The sequence below is a fragment of the Mustela lutreola genome, chromosome 6 (genome assembly GCF_030435805.1).
Source record: "Mustela lutreola isolate mMusLut2 chromosome 6, mMusLut2.pri, whole genome shotgun sequence".
NCBI classification, from domain to species: domain Eukaryota; kingdom Metazoa; phylum Chordata; class Mammalia; order Carnivora; family Mustelidae; genus Mustela; species Mustela lutreola.
In genome coordinates, this window is record NC_081295.1 from 114725505 (window position 1) to 114749529 (window position 24025).

A 24025-nucleotide genomic window follows, 5' to 3' on the forward strand; every position below is an offset into this window, starting at 1 on the left:
ATGGTAACTTTTATAAAAGTCTACAGCTAGAAGTATTCTAATCACTTATAAATGATTTTACTTATGATAATTGACTTAATAGTAGCAATTTAGACAACAGCCTTTTTAAACTAATTTATCTACATTGTTAGGATTCAGAGGCTGTTAGTAGATACATTGGTTCAGCACTACCAAACATGGATAACTTAATGGAAAGCCACAACTTCATATGTAAGTTAATTCAAAGAAGTAAGTCTCATTTTACTCAATTCAGGAATTTGTTATGCAGAAAATGTGTGACAGATGTTACCCTGTCTCTTTTAGCCCCTTTTAATAGTATTTCTTTTATACATATCATCAAAAGCATTTAATTTTGTTTCCAAAGGCTGAGTTAGGAGGTTTATGTCTGTTTTAATAGTAACAGGAAGGGGGGAGAGGTATTTGTCAGGCCCTCTTGGAGTTTCACCATTTCATTCCCCCTTTGTTTTTTGCCCACAGAATGCACAGACAAGCAAGTCCAACCCATCCTCCTGCAGACACACCCTTCAGCAACCGGAGGGGACGACAGCTCCCACAGGTGCCAGTGAGAAGCGGCAGTATAGAACAAGGTATCCAATAAAGAGAGATCATTGTCCAAAAACCTTGGATTTGAGAATCACCTCTTTTTAGACACCTTTTATTAAATGAATACTACTTTAATTTATGTAGTTTACTGAATCCTAGGATTTTGTGTCTTAGAATTCTATTCCCAGAACCAAGTTTCAGTGGTTCATGGCATATACTCTGTTTTTTGCTGAGTGAGTGAATGAATGAATTTTAGATTATCGACTGGGAGAATGAATTGAGCCCTAGAAATACCTTTTTTCAAAGGGGAAAAAAAAAAAGAAAGTACAGTTTTTAAACTCTCAGTAAGATATGGCATTTTATGGGTTAGAAAAAGGTTTATTTAGGCTCATTTTAAAAATGTTTTTAAACAAGCATTTGATCATATTGAAGTCTTTACCGGTGTTTTTTTTATTTTAACTTACTTGCAATAACCTGGTTTTTTATACAAGTTTTATGAAGAAAGAATAACTTAGAGCACACATTTTAGCAATTTGGGGTTTTATCCTTTTTAACAGTTCATCCTTACTTACAGGTTCTCTTATTTAAGCACATACATGTTGTGTTTATTTTCCTAAAAAGAGAGAGAATGAAAGAGAAAAAGAGAGAGAGAGTGTGAGAGAGACACAGACAGAGAGAGAGGAGAGTTTTGATAATGGAAATTAGGTTCCCTAAACTATCTGGGCCAGATTATTTCAATACTGGGTTAAAATAGTTACTGGTTTTTTTTTCCTCATGTGACCCAAGGTCTATCCCATTTCTTAGTAGGTGAAAAGATTTATCAGTATATGTTATCACACAAGTATTATCAGGTATCCATTTAGTAATGTACTGAAATAATTTTTAATTTGGGTTTATAAATACAGCAGACTTCTGTTTAAAACATGTGTTCAAAATCTTCATCCCCATTAAACAACTAAAAGGTTGACATTTTGAATATTTTTTTTCAGCAGTGTTGGTTGTTGATGATGTGACACTTCTATTTAATTCTATATTGAGGGAGCTGCATGCGTGTTTTACTTACTTAATTGAAGTAACTTACTGAGTGTATCACAGAAATGTATCACAAGAAATAATCTAAGATAAATACATTATTTCAAAGACTGAGATGACAGAGAATATAAACAGAATACTTGGTTTTAGAAAAACTAGTATAGACTTTAAGAAATACCAACTTACTAATAGAGGAATGCTATTATGGTAAAGTCTGGATGTGTATTATTTTAAAAAATTATACGTCTCATTAATATGTCATGCTTCAATATTCAGGGTTGTTATAAGAGTATTCATTTAATTAATAAGGAATCTATGATGCCATGTGAAACTCTGACTTTCTTTTCTAAGGTAGCAGTTAATTCATTGAAATTCTCAATTCGCGTGTTTCACAAACTTTCTTTTCTCTTCTGGGAACATTTTGAGAAGATAACTCATAATTAACGTTTTTAAGACTCTAACAATAGCCCAGATGAAACTGCTTTAAATAAAAGTTGGTGTTTATTTCAATTATCCATTCGTGAACTCCTGTTGCACAACTAAACGAACCATAAATTCTGGAATTTTGCTACAGATTCAGTGGCCATATTTTGCTAAAGATCAATATCCAAAAAGTCACGGGTTCCTAAAATTCTTTGCATTTCCTCCAATTGTTAAAACACTCTATAGGTTCAAAAGCATGTAAGGGTACTCCATATAACTCTTCTATAGTGAGACTGTAGTTATGTTATTTCCATAGAAATAAGAATTGCTTATATGAAATCAGTTGGATTGTATGCTGGATTTGGGTTTTTTTAAAAGGCTATGTTCTATTGTTAATATCAACATTACTGTTTATGATATTCCTATTCACAGTTGTCTTTCAGAGAAATCATCAATTTGTAAGGATTGAATTGATGTGGGAAGAAAGGAATGACTGAACATGAAATTGATGGAGTTATTTTGAAATTTAATATAAATACACTAGTCAACACTTTTTGTTACTTGAGTTTCCTGAAACTTGTGGTCTCAAGGGTCATGTACATAAAACCTTTTTAAAATATGAGAACAAACATGTATTATTATTTCTAAGTGTTCTTCCATAATTAAAACAGATCTGGTTTACTTTTGATTTTATTATGTGCTCTGGGACTTTGGGAAAATGTAATAGCATCTGCCGTCATCATATAATGGATCTGTTTCAAACTGAACAGACATGACATCTTCGTGTGTCCTAAAATATGTTTTTAAAAGTAAACTTTTCATTTCATTCATAAATTAGCCAGAATTTAGCACGTTAAATTTATGAACAATTTCATTGTTTTTGGTAGGGCTATAAAATTATGGATTTTTTTTCTTTTGATAGTATTTTTTAAACAGTTCAATCTTCTATGAAGTTAATGCTGAATGCAGTTCATTTGCAATTAAGCCTCTGCTTCCTTCTTTCCAGTCGTCTTTTTTGTTGCTATTTTTAAAAATTTTTAACAAAAGTTAGTTTTATTTACTTATTTATTTATTTATTTATTTATTTATTTTTGAAAAAAAGAACTGAGTTGATGATAAGTAGTTGTTGGTAAGAGCAAATATTTCAAATGGTTTAGATTCCTGGATCGTGATGCAACTTCATGATGTACTTGTAAAATAATGTTATTCATACACTTTCTGGATACATTGACCTACTTGATTGTTTTTAGGATTTGTGCCAGGATGATTAGATTATTTGACTGGGTGTGTGTTTTGTTTTGTTTTGTTTTCTGTAATTCAGTTTTACTACTCTATCTTTGTACCATAGAAGCGATATATGGTCTTTTAAAGGCAAACACATCCTTTGAAAAGACATTTTTACTTAATTTTTGAAAAAGTTGTTTAAAGTTTCTTTTAAAAATTAGAAATCCTAGCCTGTTTGCTACATGGAATCTGATTACATTCAAGTAGACTTACAAGAAAAGAAGAGGAGTGATTACAAGACAGACTTTGAGATAAAGTAGCCAAAAAAGTAGGCTTACAATTTAGGTAATTAATGGTTTGTGGCAATTGAGCAAAGATTTCTAAGAAATTTCTCTGATTATATTCCAAAGTTGTATTCCAACATAGCCCTTATGGAGAGTGAAGCTGAAAACAACATAACTGTTTGCATAAAAATGTTGTATGGTTTTGTGAAACCAAACAAGTGATTTTTTGTGTGTGCTCAACTGGATATCTTTTAAAGAAGTATTTAAAAATTACTTGAAAACTAACACTTGGTGTGTCAGCTATATTTTATGTGTTCTGTTATTTTATCTGTGACTTAAAACTGTGATGATACTCCCCTTTAGAAATATCTAGGTAGGCCATTATTTTTCAATAAATAGTATACAAATAAGGAGGTAGATATAAAGCTTTATGAAATTTCTAAGAATTACATTCTCCAAAGAACAATTTCACTTTGAGATATTTTAATATAATTAATTGGAGAAGGAAGAAAAGACTACTTAAATTAGGATAATCTTATTCCTTGTGGAAAATGTTACTGAATATTTTCACAATGAAAAGAAAATGCCTACTACCTAGTAAAAACTGGAATTCCATTTTTCATGAATTATGTGAAATTTCAAATTACCTGAAATGCTGTCATTTTTGAAATGATAAAAATGTTTGTTATGAGTATTATGTTTGTTATGAGTATTTGTATTTTAATACACTAGCAATAAAAAGTCATAATGGATTAAAATCAGGATGTTTTAGGAAAAACCGGTGCTGAAATATTTTGCAGTTCTTAAAAGGCAAGAAAAAATGCCACACAATGTATTTTTCAATGCCAAACATTAATTTCTCAGTGTTTCTGTTTTTATTTTAAATCTTTAAATTGTTGTATTCATTCTTTGATTAATTTTAGTATCATATTTGAGACTTCCTTATGGTTTGTCATTGCGATTTATCATGTCACATTATATGTTGTACATTTCTATTATTCATGCCATTGTGCTTATTCACATTTCCGTGTCTAACTATAAATTTGCTGATTTCTTTCTTTTGTTTCCATCATTATGTGCATTTAATTCATAGAAGAACAAGAAAAATATAACTCTTCCACAAAAGGTAAATATTAATGTAACTTTTTAACCATTTAATATTATTCCTTTTCTTTTATAATATGTTATATAATTTATTAAATAATGAGCAAAATTATTTGCTATAAAGGTAATTTTCTCCCTGCAATGATTTTGTAGGGCATTTGGTGTTAAGCATTTTGTACTATTCACATCGAAGAGGAAAATATTAAAATTAAGAGTGCTTTTGTTTTAAAATTGATCTACAATGACAATTCCTTTTGAAAAATAACATATTTCTTGTATGTTTTTGTTTGTTTGTTTACATTCCTCCTCGATTCTGATTTTCTATTCAGGGTAGTATCTGCTGCAAAGGAAGAGAAAATCTCTGGATTTTCTCTTTTGATAGCAACATTACAGAATGTTTGGCCCCCCATTGCAGTCATGCATCTGGAAAGCAACAGCCTAAATGTCATTTCTTTGGCCTCAATATCATTATAACAACCACCAGTTTTGTCTTCCTGAGAGACAGAGGAGGAGAACCACTCAGCCTGCTATGCTGGGCACGGTGGTGACCTCCGGCCTTATTATCTTTTGGATCACAGTTGGTTTTTGGTCTTTGGACTTGAGTTTCAAGTAGACGCATATCTTGTCCTGCTTTCAAGTGCTGCCCATTATCATTTTCTATTCAGTATTACTGTTGGCCTGATAGCTAAATATTTGAACATGAGTTTTTAGCTTAATGAAATAATATTATTAATAATAATTAAAAATTAAATAATGCTATATAGCATATAAATGTACATTTACTAAGTATTTGTGGACTAATGATTGAATTTATTTGTTTGATATAGTAATCCTAAAAATTCGTCCTGTGAGTAACATCATCCCTTTTTTTATGAATGATAAAATTCAGATTCAGAGAGATTAATAAAACATACTTATATACACTGCTGATGAATGGTAGACGAAGCCCAGGTATCTCACTTTTTTACCTCTTTCTACTATAGTATATCCTATTTTAATAGGCGCAAATCCCAAATATATTATCCCTAATTTCTAGTGTATTAAGGTATATGTTATATATCTCAGTATCACAGAATGGAAATGGGAGGCATAGTCAATTATTTATTGAATTTGAATTTATAAAAATAAATTTATATTCTGGCAAATGCATATTCTGGCAAAGTGTCTGACGCCCTAACCAATCAGTAGATATTAATAAAAAATAAAATGTTATTCAGCAAGATCAAGATGTCTTGGTCCTTAGATTTTGCACTGATTGCTGGCCATCCTGCATTTGTAATTCAGGTATCAGAAACACAACTTTAGATCCAGTGATTCAAATACAGCCAATGCATTTGTGCTTAGATTCAGAAGCACTTAGTTGGATTTGCATGATAAATTTTAGTGTGATAAAAACATCAAAATGTTATATTATAAACAGGTCATGACCTAATTAATTTAGCCAAAAGAAAGAAAAATGTAATAATTCCTCATGTAGAGAGATCTCCCATATATTTTATTACTAACCCAAAGCTATAATTAGCTAATCAAAACAAAACAAAATTCATAAGTTATCCAACATGAAGTCTCTATGAAGAATACATTTACAGCCTCACTGCAGAGCATGACCAATTATTACATTTCTGCAAGGTCATTGTGTTCTGGCTAAGATGTGTCATCACTCTGCCAAGTCTTCTTTGTGCAAAGGACACAGATGTGCTTCACAGAATGGACCATGGGACTGAAAACAGCCAAAGAGGCACATCCCAGAAATGCATGCAAGCCAGGCAGAGGGCAGCAGAGGATGCTGCAGCTCTCCTGGAATTGACACTATTGCTCAGTCACAAAAAGTTTGAGAAGCCCAGAAAGGATAGAAGCAAATTCAAGAAATTTATTTTCAAGTCAAATTCTAGGTTCACATACCCCAAAAGAAAGAAACAGTTTTATTTTGCATAGAAACCCTGCTTCTATGAGCTGATCTTTTCTCTGATGGATTGTACTGGAGAACTAAGTCCTTTTGAGTCCTCTCTGCTAGAGGAAGACTGGAACAAGCTATGCTCAGCCAACAGTATAAGCTAAAGGGCTCCTTGTGAGAGCTTGTTTTTTTTTTTTTTTTTTTTTTTAATTTAAATTTTTTATTTTTTATATACATATATTTTTATCCCCAGGGGTACAGGTCTGTGAATCACAAGGTTTACACACTTCACAGCATTCAAAAAGCACATACCCTCCCCAATGTCCATAATCCCACCCCCTTCTCCCAAACCCCCTCCCCCCAGCAACCCTCAGTTTGTTTTGTGAGATTAAGAGTCACTTATAGTTTGTCTCCCTCCCAATCCCATCTTGTTTCATTTATTCTTCTACCCACTTAAGCCCCCATGTTGCATCACCACTTCCTCATATCAGGGAGATCATATGATAGTTGTCTTTCTCTGCTTGACTCTTTTCGCTAAGCATGATACGTGAGAGCTTGTTTTTAATGGATTGCCAACAAACTTGTAGGATGACTAATGGTCCCGGTTTGTGGAGGACTGAGAGGTTTGCATCAGGTTCAGATGCAAGATTTTTAGTGCTAGAACTTGGACAATTCCAGGTAAAGTGGGATGGTTGGTCACCCTAACTATAGGGGACCAATATATAATTTTCCAGCATACGATGTTCGTAAAGCACATGAACAAAGATACTAAATACTACTAACATTTTTATGTTAGATAGAATTTATTGAGCACTTACTCTATGTCACACTTGACTTAAGAGAGCTATATATTATATCACATTCTTAAAACAATCTGAGAGGTAACTACTAATATCGTAAATTTTCAACTGAGAAAGCTAAGGCTTTGAGAAGATTAAAAACTTGACCCTTCATCAATCATCTATCTGGTAAGTGGTAGAACAAGGAATTACACTTGAGCCTTACTCCAGAGACCTTGTTCTCTGCTCTACATTCAGACAGCACTTACCGAGCACCTGCTGTGCTTTCAGTACCACCTGATTACAGTAACCACACGTGCAGTTGTAAGGAAGGGATTATTACTTGTTTCCTAGAGAGGCAGGGGGTTGAGCGGACTGCCAACGGTCACAGAGCTGCCTCCACAGTAGAACCAGATTTTGAGTCTGCAGCCCATGTTCTCTCCAGTCCTGCAGGTTGCTCTGCCTCATCTCCCCTACAACACCTCAGAGGGGCTCACTGATGGGTCCCACCTCCCCCCGTGGACCTGGTTTTTTACCACTCAGCTAATTTTTCTAATACTTTTAATACCTGGCTTGTCCCTCAAATTACTATGTAATTTGAGAAAATAAAAGCAGTGTATGAATAATGATAACACATTCTTGGGGTTGAAAAGTTAACTGAGGAACTATAAATGTTCATACTACGTTATTTATCTTTTCCCTCTTTTATGTTGAAAGCCGAGAGACCATAACATTTTAGACTTCAAAAATTGCTTTATAGGCATATTTTAAATTATTCATTCTAAAAGTAAGCCAATCTTTCCCTCTCTGCTACATTTCTTGGACAGTTTTAAAGAGCCCATGAATGTAGTTTGGGGGCATCGCAATAATGATATAAGAAGATCAAAACAGAACCAGAAATTAAATGAATTCAAGGTGAGAAAAAAATGTTACTATCATAATAAATTTCTAATTTATATGCCTTTGGATACTATTTCTTAAGTGCATTGAATTTTGGGGTTTTGGAAGCAATTTTGAATCCTAGCAAAATACATCACATTCTCTTTTATACAAATATGAATTGTCTTTATTATAAAAACGGTGTAACTTGCACACATGGAGAATGAAAAACAATTTGAGTTCAAGTTATCGAATGATTTAAACAGGAACAAAGAGTAAGTGGCATTTGTTGCTTTTTTGTTTTCCTGTTTCACAATAAAATCTATAATAATGATTGCAACCAGATGATAGGGGCTATGTAAGAATTGTATCTAGATGAGTGTATTTTAAAGTATAAGGTTTCTATAAAAAATGCTCAAGTCAATTACTTGTACTTTCCTTAAACGTTTACAAAAACAGTTGGAATACTAAGTTTTGCAAAATATCATTTTTTATAGAACTGTTAAGCATTAACCTTAATTAGGTGCAATTCATATAAAAAATTGAAAAACATGATTTTAATAATTTCCTGTTACCTAAATTATTATATAGATGATACTTATACGTTTACTTTAACAATATACTATGGTTGTGAAACACATTATAAGAAGAAATCATGTAACTTAAATCTTTGCTAAAACAAGTAAGCTAATTTGTCTATTCTTCAGAAGCAGCACTATTTTAACTGTCACTAAGTAGGAAAGGATTTCAGTTTTATTTAATATCCTTTTATTAGCTGCATATTTAGTAGGTGCATATTAGGCCAGGTGATTAATTTCTTGTTGTTACATTATGTTGTGATTTCGAAGGTTTAAGCTTCTTTATCTTCTAGGGCTTTGCTTTTCTTGAACACTATGAATATTTATGAATAACTGTTCATAAATATTTAGAGCTCCATCAGTAAAAGTGTCTAATTTATCCATTTCTCTTTTTTTTTTTTTGCCACAAATCCATAAATATAGTTGTCATCCTAGCCTTCTCTTTAAACTTTAGAGACATGCATGTGAAGCAGCTCATATAAAACAGTTCAGAACTCGTGCTTTTAACCCTGTTTTCCCATTCTGCTGATTCACATGTGGTTATTTATAATAGTATATAGACTTTACAAACTTTAAAGTGTTTAACACATATATCATCCAAGGCTCAACTTACAAGATATGCCTTGTTGAGGGAGAACATCCTTTCTTCCTGGGATTTGTGGAGAAAGTGTAGAGGAAATAATAAAAGTCAGACTGATGTCTAGCCATGCATAAGCTCTTCGACTTTTTTTCCTTTAGTAGCATATAGTTCCCTTAAGTATTGTATTTTTGAACAAATTTTAAAATTGGTAAACACTTTTTACAGGAAAAAGGAAAGAGACGGCCAAAAAATTGATATTGAATTTAGCAGTTATGCTACATCAAACCTTTCAAGATAGATACTGTTGCCATCAGTGTAATTGGAATGAGGATGGATAAACATATTGGAGGTCACCTACCTGGAATAAACAATATGACCTCTCAAGGAACGATTTTGTCATTCCCCCAGAGAAGTCTTACTTACATGGGATGCTCTTCAAAATGACTGTATTCTCAGAAGCATCTCATAAGGAAAACAGTGCTCCCTTTCAGAATAGAAATACATTTTAAAAGCTACCCCTGTGAAACACAACAGGGCAAGGTAAAATGACAGATGCTTTCATTCAGTAAGCTAACGTTCTTATCTGTCAAGTATCTTACTAGTATTTTAGTGTTACTCTGGCACTCGGCAGTTTTGACACTGAAAGTGATGTCTGGGGTTGGTAATCCTGAGTTTGTTTTCGACAGTTCAGTGAAAATCAGTATGCTAAAACAAGAGATGGCCTTGTGGCTTTGGCTGCAGTGAGATTTGAGTGACTGTATGTACAAATGACCTATCCCGCCTATGTTGATATTCCATTTCAATGATCTGTACCAAAACACAAGTTATTTTCCTTAAAACTTTATAAAGGAAATGTGGTGTTTTCATTTAATTTGTTATTTACTTGTGTTTACTGCTTCTCATGCTGGATAGATGTTATCTGTTATTTGTATTGTTTATACTATGATAGCACAATCCTTAATGTCTGAGAGAATCATACAAGAGCAAAAGGAAAACAGTTTGACACATTTCTGCCCTTGCAAATTGAAATGCATTTTATTCCGGGAAAATGACCCAGAATTTGGGCATTTATGTGTAGTCAAAAACACTGTACACATTTATCTTCATGTAGATACACTATATATGTGTGTGGAAGGAAGAGAGCATGTAAGTATTACATCAGAGTTGCTTACTACACTTGCATGCCACCAAAAATAGGATGAACATGCAAGGAATACATTTTTTAATTGGAAAAAAACAAAATCATAAATAATAACATAAAATGCACTGGTGATATTTTCCTCCTTAACATCTATAGTTTCAGCAAGTTGACAAATTTTAAAGTGCTGGAAATTAGGTAATAGAGCAAAAGAGAAAGATATTATAGTTTTCTGTTTTTTGAAAATGGGGGCAGAGTACTAATACCCTATTGAAATAATACAAAATCATGAACTACAACAACTGAAAGTTACACCGAGCCATCTTATCGCTTTACAAATAAAAACTCCCTAAAGAAGAGATGTGTCAGGAATTGATCAAGGCTGCACTGATGAACTGGTGAATGGTAATCAGTTCAAGATTATAATCCGTTTCTCGTCATTCCCCTTCCTGGGGTCTTTCCGTTTTGCCACATTGCTTTAGATGTATGGAGAATGTTTATATATCTTAACAGTTTGTTTTGCTCTAAAGCCTAAAACACTGTTAGTAAAAACTAGTATTTCATCTTTGAATTTTTAGATAACAACCCATCTTTCTATTCACGCTGTGTATAGTTTATAATCATTACAAAGTCAGTAAGCTAAATTTTTTCATTTTTTACTACTTTATATAAAGTGTCCATGTTTCATATGATATTGGTTCTTAGGTTTGAGTTCCCACTATCAGTGACTTTTTAAGTGCTTCAGAGATACTTTTTTAAACTGAGGCATCATAGGTCTTTCATTTATGTATTTTATTCTACCTGATGAATTCCAAATATGTGGCCATTTATCATTGCTCTTCTGACACATACATTGGAACAAAGGTGGGACTCCATTATTACTGAGCTCTCATAGTGCTACTAAGCAGCAAGGAAGCAGAGGCATTAGTCTCTCTATTCATGAAGACTTTGTAAGTTAACGAATTAATTAATAATTAATTAATTAATTTTATCACCTGCAAAGAGAATGTAACTTTTTCTGGAAAATTACTTCGACTTACAGTCATTTGTGATCTGCTTAAAAATATTTTAGATATTATAGTTACATATAGTTAAAGATAATTATAATTTAAGCATTACACATTCTTAAATGTTTAAATTATTCATGAATTTACAGTTACCTAAAGATACATTTGTTCTGATCCTCAAATCCTTAAATCTTCATTCCTTTACACTCATGTTTTACCTAGAATACTTGAAAGTATTGGAAAGTTTAACAATATATTGTATGGATTTTCTTTTTTGCCTATAAACACAAACATTTGAAATTCAAAATTCATGTTAATCTGTAATTTAATTAATTAATTAATTAATTAATCAAGGTGTTGATGTAGTTGACTTGACAAGTTTAATTATCTTGGGCAGACATTGTCCTCTGTCACCATTGACAGATGTACTAGCTAATCTTGTTACAAAGTAAAATACTCAATGATTTTACTTTAATATATTTAGGAATATAGAAATTTGTATTATTCCTATTCTCCTTTACACTCATGTTTTACCTAGAATACTTGAAAATATTGGAAGGCTTAACAGTACATTGTATGGATTTTCTTTTTTGCCTAGAAACACAAACATTTGAAATTCCAAATTCATGTTAATCTATAGATGCTTAGGAAGCAATGAAGATTTAAGGATTTGAGGATCAGAGAAAATTATCTTTAGGTAATTGTAAATTCATGAATAATATTTTAAACATTTGAAAAGGTGTAGTAATGCTTAAATTATAATTATCTTTAACTATATGTAACTATAATATCTAAAATATTTTTAAGCAAATCACAAATAACTGTAAGTCAAAGTAATTTCCCAGAAAAAATTACATTCTCTTTGCAGAAGGTGATACTATAGAAATTTTTCAGTGAGGGTTAAGGAAGAAGATTTGTTAAAGATTCTTAAGGTTTTTTTTTTTTTTAATTTTTTAAGTCAAAGCTTCTTTAATAATCTTATGAAAGGGATAGAGCTAAAAGAAATGCATGTAGGCACAAACACAATATTTGCAAATGATTTCAGCTTCTTTGTAGTTTCATCGAAGATCATCCATACTGTTAGAGTAAGAATTCAGAGCAAATATGGGGCATGAGAAGAGAAGCAATTATTTTAGTCTTTTTAATAATATCTAATACTTCCCATTAGAAAATTATAATACAGACTTCTAAAATTGTATTTACTTTTCTCACCTTTTCATGCTCCAGAATCCTTGTTGAGTTTCGAAGAAAAGTTTTCCTAACTATGGTTTTAAATTAACCCATAAAATTCTAGTTTTATTCTTTCTTAATTACAATATTAAGTTGAAATTTCACATATGTACAAAAATGTCAGAGTTTAAAAATAATAGTGTAAATGAATCTAAAGAAAATAGGTAAAATTCAATACAAGTTTTTTAGCTAAGTTACTACCTGCTTTTTAGAAAAGTTTTATTCAGTGTCAGACACAGCATTCAGCTTGTAGAAAGACAGTGAAAAATTCCAATGTAAAGAATTTTTGTATAAAATTACAGGGTTAGTTGCACCTTAGAGGGAGAGAATTGTCTACTTGTATCACTATCTGCAATTATTGCTAAAGCTCAGTCTTAGCAAACATCCTTCTCTTTTGACTATGTTGTATCTAAGCTATATGTCCATTAAAAGACTAAATGCAATTACATGATAATTAAATTTGTTGTAGAAAATAAGGTGGTTTTTTTTTAAACTCTCTAGTATGTGGCAGTTTTGAAATTTAAAAAAAAATTGAGACCCAGAAGTCCCCCAATTTTAAAATTCTTTTTATAGCAGAATAGCAATTGGCATATTAATGATTTTGCTAGTTTACAATGCTACCAACATTCAGGATGCTCCTAAAATGTGAATTTAGTGCTAGGATTTGTGGGAGAATTGGAAGGTATTTCATATTTTGGTTTTGCTGTTGGCATTAAAAGTGTCAATGCAAAAATTTTAAATGATTGTTTTTTTCAAAGTAAGATACTTGAACTCTGGCTGGTGTTAATTTTACTTATATTGAGATACTTAATAGATAACTGTATTCCAAGGATTCAATTTACTTTTAATCACTACTGAGTATCTTTTATTCTATATAAATCATGTACCTTAATAATCATGTTCTCTGGTTCAAATTTGTGATATTTTAATTCATATATTTGTTTCTTTATTTAGATAGACACACCAGTAATTCAGAAGTAATGTCATTTCATCTGACAATAGTAGGCTTAAAAATAAAATGCTAGTAATCAGACTCTATGAAAAAAGTTAAAGAATTCTCCAGATTCACACTGAAGCTTCTTCAAAGATGTTTGAGAAAAAAACTTTTACCAAAACACAGTCACTTGTATGAATAATTGTTTTAGAATACACACTGATGTACATACCATAAGGAAATAATGAGAACTACTAAAAATTGTGAATTTTATGTAATTATCTGGTCTTGTGATATGAGTATGTCAATCATAAGCTATCGGCATTTTGCTTCTGTTCTTAGAATCTGAGAGCAAGCCATGAGGATAGGATGGCAACTAGATTTTTGCTGTCTAGTCAAGGGAGTCTACTCACAATTTTGAGTCAAAATCTAGGGGTTTTCTTTCTTTGATGGATTAAAAGATGTCAACTTTCATCCCTTTAAGAATAAAGATAGTGTATTAATCATTTTGGGAAGGTCAAAATAAGGTCATTTAAAACCATCCTAGGATTCATTTTAGTTAGGCTACCACTGTCTCCTTGTGATTTAGTTTTGAGTTTTCCAAATAATGATTTAAATACAGCCATGTCATAAATTGAATAATTCTGTATTTAGAGAAATGAGGTGTCCTGTTGGAGGTAAAATCATCAGAACTATTTCAGATTGCTTCAGACCAATAGCTCTTAGGAAATTCTTTTCAGTGCCAAGTAACTGTCTTCCCTAAGAATTTCATTATACTAAAAGTGAAGGTTACAAAGCTATGGGCCAATCAATGTGGAACATTTCTTAAAATTACTATCATTTTGTGAGAAAGTTAAGCTAATGCCACTTAAGTTTGCTTTTATAACAGGTAGAGATGGCTTTAAGCTTTAAGGGTTGAGTACAACTGATTACATACAGGTCATTTGATTTCCTCAAAGCTCAAAGCAGATGAGTGAGCAAGTATCCAGGGTTACCCACACACAAGCAGAAGGCAAAGAACAGGTATTTGTACATTTTCATGTATGCCACATAGCTTTTTTAAATACAAGTCATCTTAATAATTTTGTCTCAATTTCTAATTAATCTCAAGTAGCCTTTTACTTCAAATACTCATTACGACCCCTATATTGTCAAGTATTTTATAAATTTCTATTACTTCTCGCAGGATCCCCATTGTATCATCTTTTAATCATAATAGTCATCATTAACTGTTTCTGAAGTCAACATTTTCAAACCAGGTGTGCATCATTGCTTAATTCACTGAACTATGATATCAGGGATGGATGTCATCTACCTAATTTAATAAATTTAAGCAAAGCCTGACACCTAATAATTTTATGCCAAAAGGGTAATTAAAACATTTACACACACATTTCAAACTAGGTATTTATCTCTCATGCTATTAGTCTGTACTTGAACACACAATAAAAGCTACATACTCACTTGCTTTTTATAATTGGTGTCAGTGTCTTTTACTGAGGCTGATAGGTCTTTAATCATTGCAATGGAAAAATTTGCCAGCAAATGTCTTATAAACTCGTAAGAGGTGAAATCAGTAGCCAAGTCAGTCACATATATCGACATTTATATTATCCTTATAAGTCACTAGTCCCTCTTGGCAGAAGCCATAATGCTTTAATCACACAAGGAAGTGTTTTTTTTTCTCATAAATATGTGTATATACACAACTTAAAAATGTATCTTAGCACTGGTCGCAGAGCTTGAATAGTCTGGGAAGTCATCAAAAGATTGTAAAAAATAAACATAGGTCTCACATAACACAGGTGTATGTCTTGAAGAGTTTATGCTGCACACAACTGTGCCCTTAGCTCTCTTTTCCCCTTCATTTGTAAAAATATATCAATTAATGGCATGGTCTTGAAGCTAAGCTGCTTGTGATGGATTCTGACTTAAAATAACTTTATTTTATCGAAGTCTGTAATTTTCCCATCTGAACAGTCACACTTGCTACTTAGGAGATTAAGAAAGATTTAAATGTAATGCATTTCTTTTCCTATGATAAATCAAAGCGCTAAAAATTTTATATTATATTTTCAAATCATAAGAATTTCATATATGTGATCAGATATGGCCACCAAATATAGACAACTAATTTTTGATCTTAGGCCATTTTAAGACTGGCAAATATTCATGAAACACTCTGGTAGAAATTGATGATTTCATAAGAATGCCTCAGAAAAGTAGGTGCTTTTCAATTAAAGCCGTTTTTCCTGCTGTTCGCTGAGGTTGTTAAGTGGGTGTGTGCATGCGTGTTAAGCATGTGCATATATGTGCGATGTGTTCAGTATGCCTATTTGTTTTCTCTATATATGTACATGCAACAACCAATTGATTAAATGGAAGGCATATTTTCACGATTAAATCTGATTTCACATGGTCATTTATGAGTGGAATTGAAAATATTTCCTATCAGATGAAGAAATAGAGTACTTATATTTTGTTACTAACATCTGTGTTCCCCATTTTGTGTGATTTGAGTCATGTTCATCTTTAGACTAACAGGGGCTAGCGTTGTATATTCTGCATTTTGTTTATAATAGTCATGTGTTATTTTTAGATTTCACTTAATTGAAATCATATCAAAAGAATTGAAATCTTAAACCATTCAGTTCCAAAAGCCGCTTCGCCTGTGTTAATAGGCTTCCATTGTGTGTTTTTGCAGCAAGCTTAGTAGTGGAGGAGCGAACAAGACAGATGAAAATGAAAGTGCATCGATTTAAGCAGACAACAGGGTCTGGTTCTAGTCAAGAACTTGATCGCGAGCAATATTCCAAGGTAAAACTAGTAGTATCCAACCAATAGTTTCCCTTTTGAAAATGTACAGTGTGTCTAGCACGTAGGACTAGCAAGCGTCAGTTATGGTAGAGAAGTTATCATTCACCTCACGTTGTTGCCTCATAACCTCTGTCCTCTTGATATCTTCACAAGATCATAGCTTTGTTAAAATATCAGTTAACTGGGATTTAATGTTTTTTCTAAAAAGAAAATGTAAATACTTCATTTTAAGGTCACTTAATGATTTTTGGTCAGTAGTCAAATTCACATAAATAAGCAAGATACATGAAGCTGTTTTATGGCTTGAATTTCATTTAATATTGCATTTAAAATACTAAGATATACATAGATATATAGTCTAAATACTATTTTAGGTTGATATTGACTATTGAGATTTATTAGTGAATGACATAAGTTATGCAATGTGAAATTTCTTCTTGATCTGTCTTTAGTAAGAAAAGTAAATGATTTCAAAATCTTAGAAACTGAAATCCAGTTTCAAGTGGCAATAAAACATTTAATTTATATTTCAGTATTATTTTGTAAGGATGCACTAGGAGTTTATAAACTGCTAATTAGCATCTAATAATTTTAATTAAAATATGTGTAGAATGTTTTTACCTTGTGAAGCAACTTTTAATAGATGGTTTGTTTTAAATATATATTTTATTTATATATTATATTTTAATTTTTATCTTTATATTAATATAAAGATACAAATTATATTAAACAATTATATTATTTATATGTAATATGTATTAATATTACGAAAGTGGCAGCAGCCGTTATAGAATAACCCGTGTTATAATTGGATGTCAGGAAGCCCTTTTGGAAGTAATGATGTTTTAGAAATCCAAAATTAAATAAAAACTATACTAATTCAATATTGTGACCTTGAAATATAAATGTAGAAAATCCTACTTATTAGTAAATATTAGAGGTTGATCTTTAATAGCTAGATATCCAGAGACTAATACAAAAAATAGAGGTGGTCACAACATACAACTTGTCACCAGACTCGAAAAGAGTCCTATGTATTGGATGCATTTTACCACTTTACTCTTAGTCAGCTGCAGGAGGATTTCCAACTAAGACAATGCCTAAGGTCATGGATTCAGTGAGGCTCAGTACCCTAGGACTCTGAAACAACACTTTAAACGGTAAAGTTATTTAAAACAAAAAACAAAACAGTGAGCAGAATACCCTGATGTGCCATAGAGTTGCTGATTCCAGCTCCACAAGTCTTCTCTGTGGCTCATAATTATCACTGAGTCAGCTTATTTGTCTGTCTTCTTTATGAATATCATCATCATTTTTGTTTCTTTTACAATAAATGCAGTAGCAACTAGAAGGCAGGAAAATTTAAGTTTTCTTCCTCCATCGTTGAATGTAGTTATTTAGAAAGACTCTTCAAATTGGGACTGCTTCATTAAAGCTGGAAATGCCTTGTTAATTTCTTAGCATTATGTGAAAGGATAAGGCCAAATAGAACAGCAAGTCAAAGTTAGGACCAGTATAGGAAACAAGTGGTAAGCAATCAGGGTTCCATTGAAAGCCATTCTGGATCATTCTGAAGTAGGATTCTAATCATCAATCAGTTGATCAAAACAATTTACAAAATGAAGTGCCTTAGAAGTCTAAACATCCACTAGGGGCACCTGAGTGGTGCATCACTTAAGCTTCAGACTCTTGGTTTCCACTCAGGTCATGATCTCAGGGTCATGAAATCGAGCCCCACATCCGGCCAGGCACAAAGCCTACTTGAGATTCTCTCTTGCCCTCTGTCCCTCCTGCTCATGCTCTCTCTCTCAGATAAATAAATAAATCTTTTAAAAAAGAAGGCTAAACAACCACCAATACTTAATATTCATAATAAATCAAAAGTAGGTTTATCTCAGTTGGGAGAGTCCATATTCTCTGACTCATAGAAATTTAGAACTGAAAATACCTGAAATTAATCTTCTATTCCAGCTCTCTTATTTACAAAATTTGTGAAAACTGAGGCTTACCCAGCATTAGTAAAGCCTTTCTATGGTGTGATGAGCCCTAGATCTCCTTATCTAAAACTTGGGTAATTGCTCTGTTCTGCTTATTACATCATTGAAATGTACACATCATTCCAGTTTGATTCAGAAGTTCTATAACTTAATTTGCAAGCAGTTAAATTACCATATTCTGTGTTGCTCCCTCCTTTTCACCTTTTTCTTTTTCTACCTCATCACACTTGGCTATTAAAAAACCCATTACTTTCAAACATATTACTGTTGTTCTTATTGTATAAATTGATAGTACCATGTTACCTAAATAAAATTTTGATATAGTATCAATAAATGTGAGACCAAGGGTATGATATCTTTAAGAACTTATAATAAGATAGCAAAAATATATAAAATAAAATAACAAATAGTTAGCCTTTTTTTTCTTTTTCTTTTTCTTCTTCTTTTTATTTTTTTTAATTTTTTATTTTTTATAAACATATATTTTTATCCCCAGAGTTAGCCTATTTTTTATTTTATATGTCAAGTTAAAGATAAATCCTCCACAGTTCTAATATCCATATTGTGGCCTAATGCTTATAGTAAAAGTTCCCATTTCATTAGGAAATCATTTAAGTAGTTTTCCATTTTAAGTAGTTTCATTTCCAAGAGAAGGCATTTCAGTTAAACATCTCTTATATACTTGAGAAAAGTTTTTCTCATTTTTTGTACTTTCCCCTAACCATTTTATAATTTACCTTATAAAATCACATGATTAAGAACTAATATTGTCATAAATTTAATATTCATTAACTTTTGGACTTTATTCCTTTCTTGATTCTTTTTTAGTGTTTTAATCCATTTGAAATTTTGGTTGAACACCTTTGTTGAAATTCTGCCAAATTAATAAATAGTTAACCATTCTCAAAATATTTAGAACCAAATACTAATAGAACTAGATTTTCTTCAGGGCAAAAAATTATCAGGCAAATGTACTATAATTCCTAAGATGTTGCAAACCTGGCACCTCCTTTAAAATATGGAACCTCCCTAACTCCATCTTGAGTAGGGAATTGGTACTAACTTTCCTTTTGAAAACACACAAGATTGCTTCAGGATCCCTGAAATGTGATGCCAGGCTATTTTTTTCAATGATGTTATGCAGTGTTGCATTCCTTAATGATGGGGTGAAATTCATAACTGGAGGGTGAGTATGCATTTAGGCACTCAAAATTTAAGTGTTTATGTTTCTGTAACCCAGGAACAGCAACAGATTAATGTGATGGGTTTTGTAGGTAGCTGCTAAATGTTTATTATTATTTTTAAAAATAGCTGCCCTATAATTAGAGTCTCCCCTCACATGAATGACTTATTTTCCCTGTATGGTTAGTATAAATTCCTCCTACTGATATTCTATTTCTCAAAATACAGTTAATTCATTTCCATTAAAATGTTTAAGTGTTAAATAGGAAATTTAGCAAATTATGCTTGATGAAATTTCAAAGTAATTATTTAAACTCCTAACAGAGTTTGGAAATAAGTAAATATAGTAGTAAAAAGTGAATATAAAAGTCATTAATTTCCTTCATATAACCAAATGCAAAGAAAACTGTGATGCATTGTTCTTTAGCCCAGCGTAGGAAAATTTAATATGATACACAGTCTTTTAAAATCCCTTGTTTAATGTCTTCGCTGAAATAGCAAAAGTCTATATACAAAAATGTCGAGGAAGAGATGGCCTATAGAGAAGGTAGATTTCTTTAGTTGGAGAAATAGTATTGTGTATACTCACATATCCTTATGCTATAGTCTGCACTGCTTATTACGGGCATTTGCCAATAAGGGGAACATTTGTTCTGGTTGTCAACACAGTGGCAGAAAATCTCCTACAGCTGGATGCATTTTTACTGTATTAGAGCCCAATTCTTTCATATCCTCTCATGAACAAGCTATCATTTCAGTATGTTTGGAAACATCATAATAATTACACGATATATGTACTTAGCAAAATAGTTTCCAAGGCAAGTAATATAGGAGTTATATTTGGACCCCACTAACAATATTATATTCAGACCCTGCTATGTGAGGATAGCTGTGTAAAGCTGTGTAAAGCTATTGTACCACATCTACTCTGTAAATAAAAACATCTCTGATTGAAATCATGCCAGGACTGAATGCCAGGACTGACCTTCTACCAGGATCATGCTATAAGATATAACAGAACTTGATGGTAAAACATTATCACTTTACTTTAAAAAACATGTTCTGTTAGATCATATTAATATCAGATCATGCATGAAGTTGTGTAAGTAGCTCAATTCTGCACATATCTGACTATTTTTGGATTATAACTTAACACATGGCTTTCATAAACAATTTATGCAATTATGAAAAAATTCTTTGGAAAGATAATTTCATTGATACTCTAGAATTTGGAGTTGTTTCCATACTTGATGTGAAATTCTTTGCCCAGTACATACACATGAGAGGTGAAGAATTAAAACTCACATAAATATCTCAGGCCTGAACTACTCTTATCTGAGGAATTATTAAGTAAACATGATTCTCTTTTCTAGGATTAAAAAAAAATCATGTCTTATACAGGGTTTTAGCATCATTTTACTTAGTATACTTTAGAATGACAAATATTATAAAAATTTTTATAAATAGTGTTTGGATTATTTTACATTCATTAAAACTCATCTGATATGGAGCATCAGAGGGTAGATAAGTTTTCCTACAAGTTTAATAAACATTTGATATTTTTACATCTTAATGCATAAATGTAAAATTAAATTACTTGCTAAGAAACTTCAATACCCAATGTTTAGTCATACATTCTTATATTAATAAGTTATATTAACTTCCAGTACCAAAAATAAGAGAAATCACTTGGTGTATTAGTATTTTAAAACTATATATAATTAAGTTTAAGTAATTATTTTATAACGAAACCATTTATTATAATGAAAACACATATATAAAATAATAATATGTAAAGCTACTTGCTGTGTCATACCACTGTAGTGGGGTCAAGTAGAAATAAGAGGATATTAACTGCTCTGACAACTTTGCATGTTTTAATCTTCTACCTAACAGTTTCTAAAATCTTAGGTAATGAATACCAAAGACAAATTTAAAAGGAAAATATATAGTACATACTCAAATTTTAATAAGAATCCCATTTTTGTTACTTTTGACTCTGATAGTTTAAATCTGAAAATGTCTAATTAAAGTACAGTAGAGAGCTGGCGTCCAGTCTTTGCTTCCATCGCTTTACTCCTCTTTGGCACAGGCCCTCAACTCTAATATCAGCCCTTCTTTGTGAACAGATCCATTTTTGGGGAGAAATTTGAGACACTGTGGTGTCTTTTAAAACAGGGAAAATGTGTCGGTAAATTGAACAGTTGTGGAAAGAATCAAAAGCACAGACAGAAGCAGTCTGTCCAATGCATAGAGCAGAGGTGAACACAATGGGCAATAATGAAAGCTAAAGCAAGAATAGAGAAACCCATACACTGGGGAAAAAAAGGACATTTTGAAGTTTCAAGTCTATGCCAGTAATTTATTGAACAAATTTTCCACCCAAGCATTTAAAGTTTCATAAACCATTTTTTACCACTCAAAGGAAGTAGGATTTTTGTATTGGAAATCATATACTACCTAAGTGTTTGTACTGTTTTAGATTCCACACGTGCTTTTATGAAGGTGCACATTTACTTGGCGTGGGCTAAGTAGTCATTAACCTCACCGTGTATGTCTCTTTTCCCACAACCTGATGTTGGAGCTCACACTTTCTTGTTTTTAATCTTTAGTATAACATGCATAAAGATCAGTACAGAAGCTGTGATAACGTCTCTGCCAAATCATCAGATAGTGATGTCAGTGATGTGTCCGCCATTTCCCGAACCAGCAGTGCCTCACGCCTCAGCAGCACAAGCTTTATGTCAGAGCAGTCTGAGCATCCCAGGGGTAGAATCAGGTGAGTCGGCAATACTGTTTATATCAACTGGGTCTGTATCCATGGTAGACAAATGCAACTAGCTTTCTTGATGTTCTTGCTAAAACACACTTTAGGTGAAGCAGCAGAAACATTTCCCTAACATAACCCAGGGTGGGAGTGGGCCGAGTGTTTATTTGCTGTTATGTAATATCGCCTATACACTATTCGGTATTATCTAGTTTATAACTGTGGTCATAATTTTAGAGATTGATCAGAGTCACATCTGTGGGAGTTTCTTCTAATATGATTAAATCCACAGAGCATCCTTTAGTCCAGTGTTAAAAATTCTTTCCTGTGCAGGGCCAGATAGTAAATATCTCGGGCTGTACTGGACAGCCTCTGTTGCATTTACTTGGGGATGTCCTTGTAGTGTGAAAGCTTTGCAAACAAGTGAGCATGGCTGTATTCCAATACAATTGTATTTGTAAAAACAGGAAGTGGGCACCATTTGCTCATGGGCTGTAATTTGCTGAGCTCTTCTTTAGTCCCATAGCAGTTGGCCTGCTTGCAGAGTAGGATTGGGCAGTCGTGATACAAAATACACATCCCTAGCTTACATTCCATGAGTTGTGAGAAATCTGCATGAAGTTTGTTTAAATCACCCATTGTGCTCTTGTCTTTTTACAAGGCAATTACCCCGCTGAAAGGGAAAAGATCACAGGAATCCAACTGCCATCTTGCCTAAAGCGGACAAGGCGTATTTTATGTTTGTTCTTAACTAGTTTTCAGAAATACCAGAAATAGAAGTCTCATTGAAGGAATTTGGGGCTTGAGGAGAGGCCCAAGAAATATAGATGTTCAGAATAGGAGCAATTACCTTTCTAATACTCTGAAAAGCCTTTTGTCATGCATTGTGATGATGTACAATAAAATATCTTTGAGCATTCCTTCTTCCTAGATTTCCCTGTTGAAACAAATTGAGAGTAATTATCTTACTGTTAATTAACAGTGTCATATTCAGATAATCTACATGAGCAATTTCAACTGATAATGATGTTTAATAGAACATGCTTATCTCTATTTCTGATGTTCTTAACATGTGGTCCTAATGGAATATAAAGTTCGCTAAAATTTAAGATAGAAGAAGAGCTAATCACATTGAGCTGCCTAATATCAAGGGGTAAAAATCATTCTAATTATTTTTTTGAAATATTAACAAGATAATATGTTTCAATACCTAATCAACTGAGCAAGATTATTGATTAGTAAGACTTAAACAAGGACTTTTTCACTTTTAATCAGTAAAAACAACTTACTAGACAATTATAAAACCATAAATCTTGAGGTAATTTTTATTTATATTCACAATAGAGCCAAGCACTCTGAGTCCCTGGCTAAAAAATATTACTGGTAAATAGAATTTATGTTACTAGCCAACTGCAGTAATAATCTGTGCGTCCATTTTCATTCTCCTGAAATTTTAGGAATAGTATTCTTCAAAATTTGGATCTTTTGGAAAAAATTGGCTATGTGATTTTTGAGGAAGAAAGTAAAGAACAGAAACGTTTAGGCAGTGGGACAAGAGACTATGATTTCATACAAAGGGGTTCAGAAGAAACTACATGGTAGTTTATTAGAGCCAGTGTTACTTTGTGGGGAA

General features: G+C 32.2%; 1 protein-coding gene across 49 annotated transcripts in view; it reads left to right on the forward strand.

Annotated features, from left to right (window-relative positions):
* Nucleotides 1-24025, forward strand: part of RIMS1 (regulating synaptic membrane exocytosis 1) — a 501274-nt gene that overhangs the window by 384556 nt on the left and 92693 nt on the right. For 32 of the 49 annotated variants that reach the window (XM_059178404.1, XM_059178408.1, XM_059178409.1 and 29 more), the window contains 3 exons: nucleotides 478-587; nucleotides 16334-16446; nucleotides 22238-22404. In XM_059178404.1, coding sequence (XP_059034387.1) covers nucleotides 478-587; nucleotides 16334-16446; nucleotides 22238-22404 — 390 coding nt within the window. The remainder of the gene's footprint in view (nucleotides 1-477; nucleotides 588-16333; nucleotides 16447-22237; nucleotides 22405-24025) is intronic. The other 17 variants (XM_059178427.1, XM_059178428.1, XM_059178429.1 and 14 more) reach the window with 1 other exon arrangement.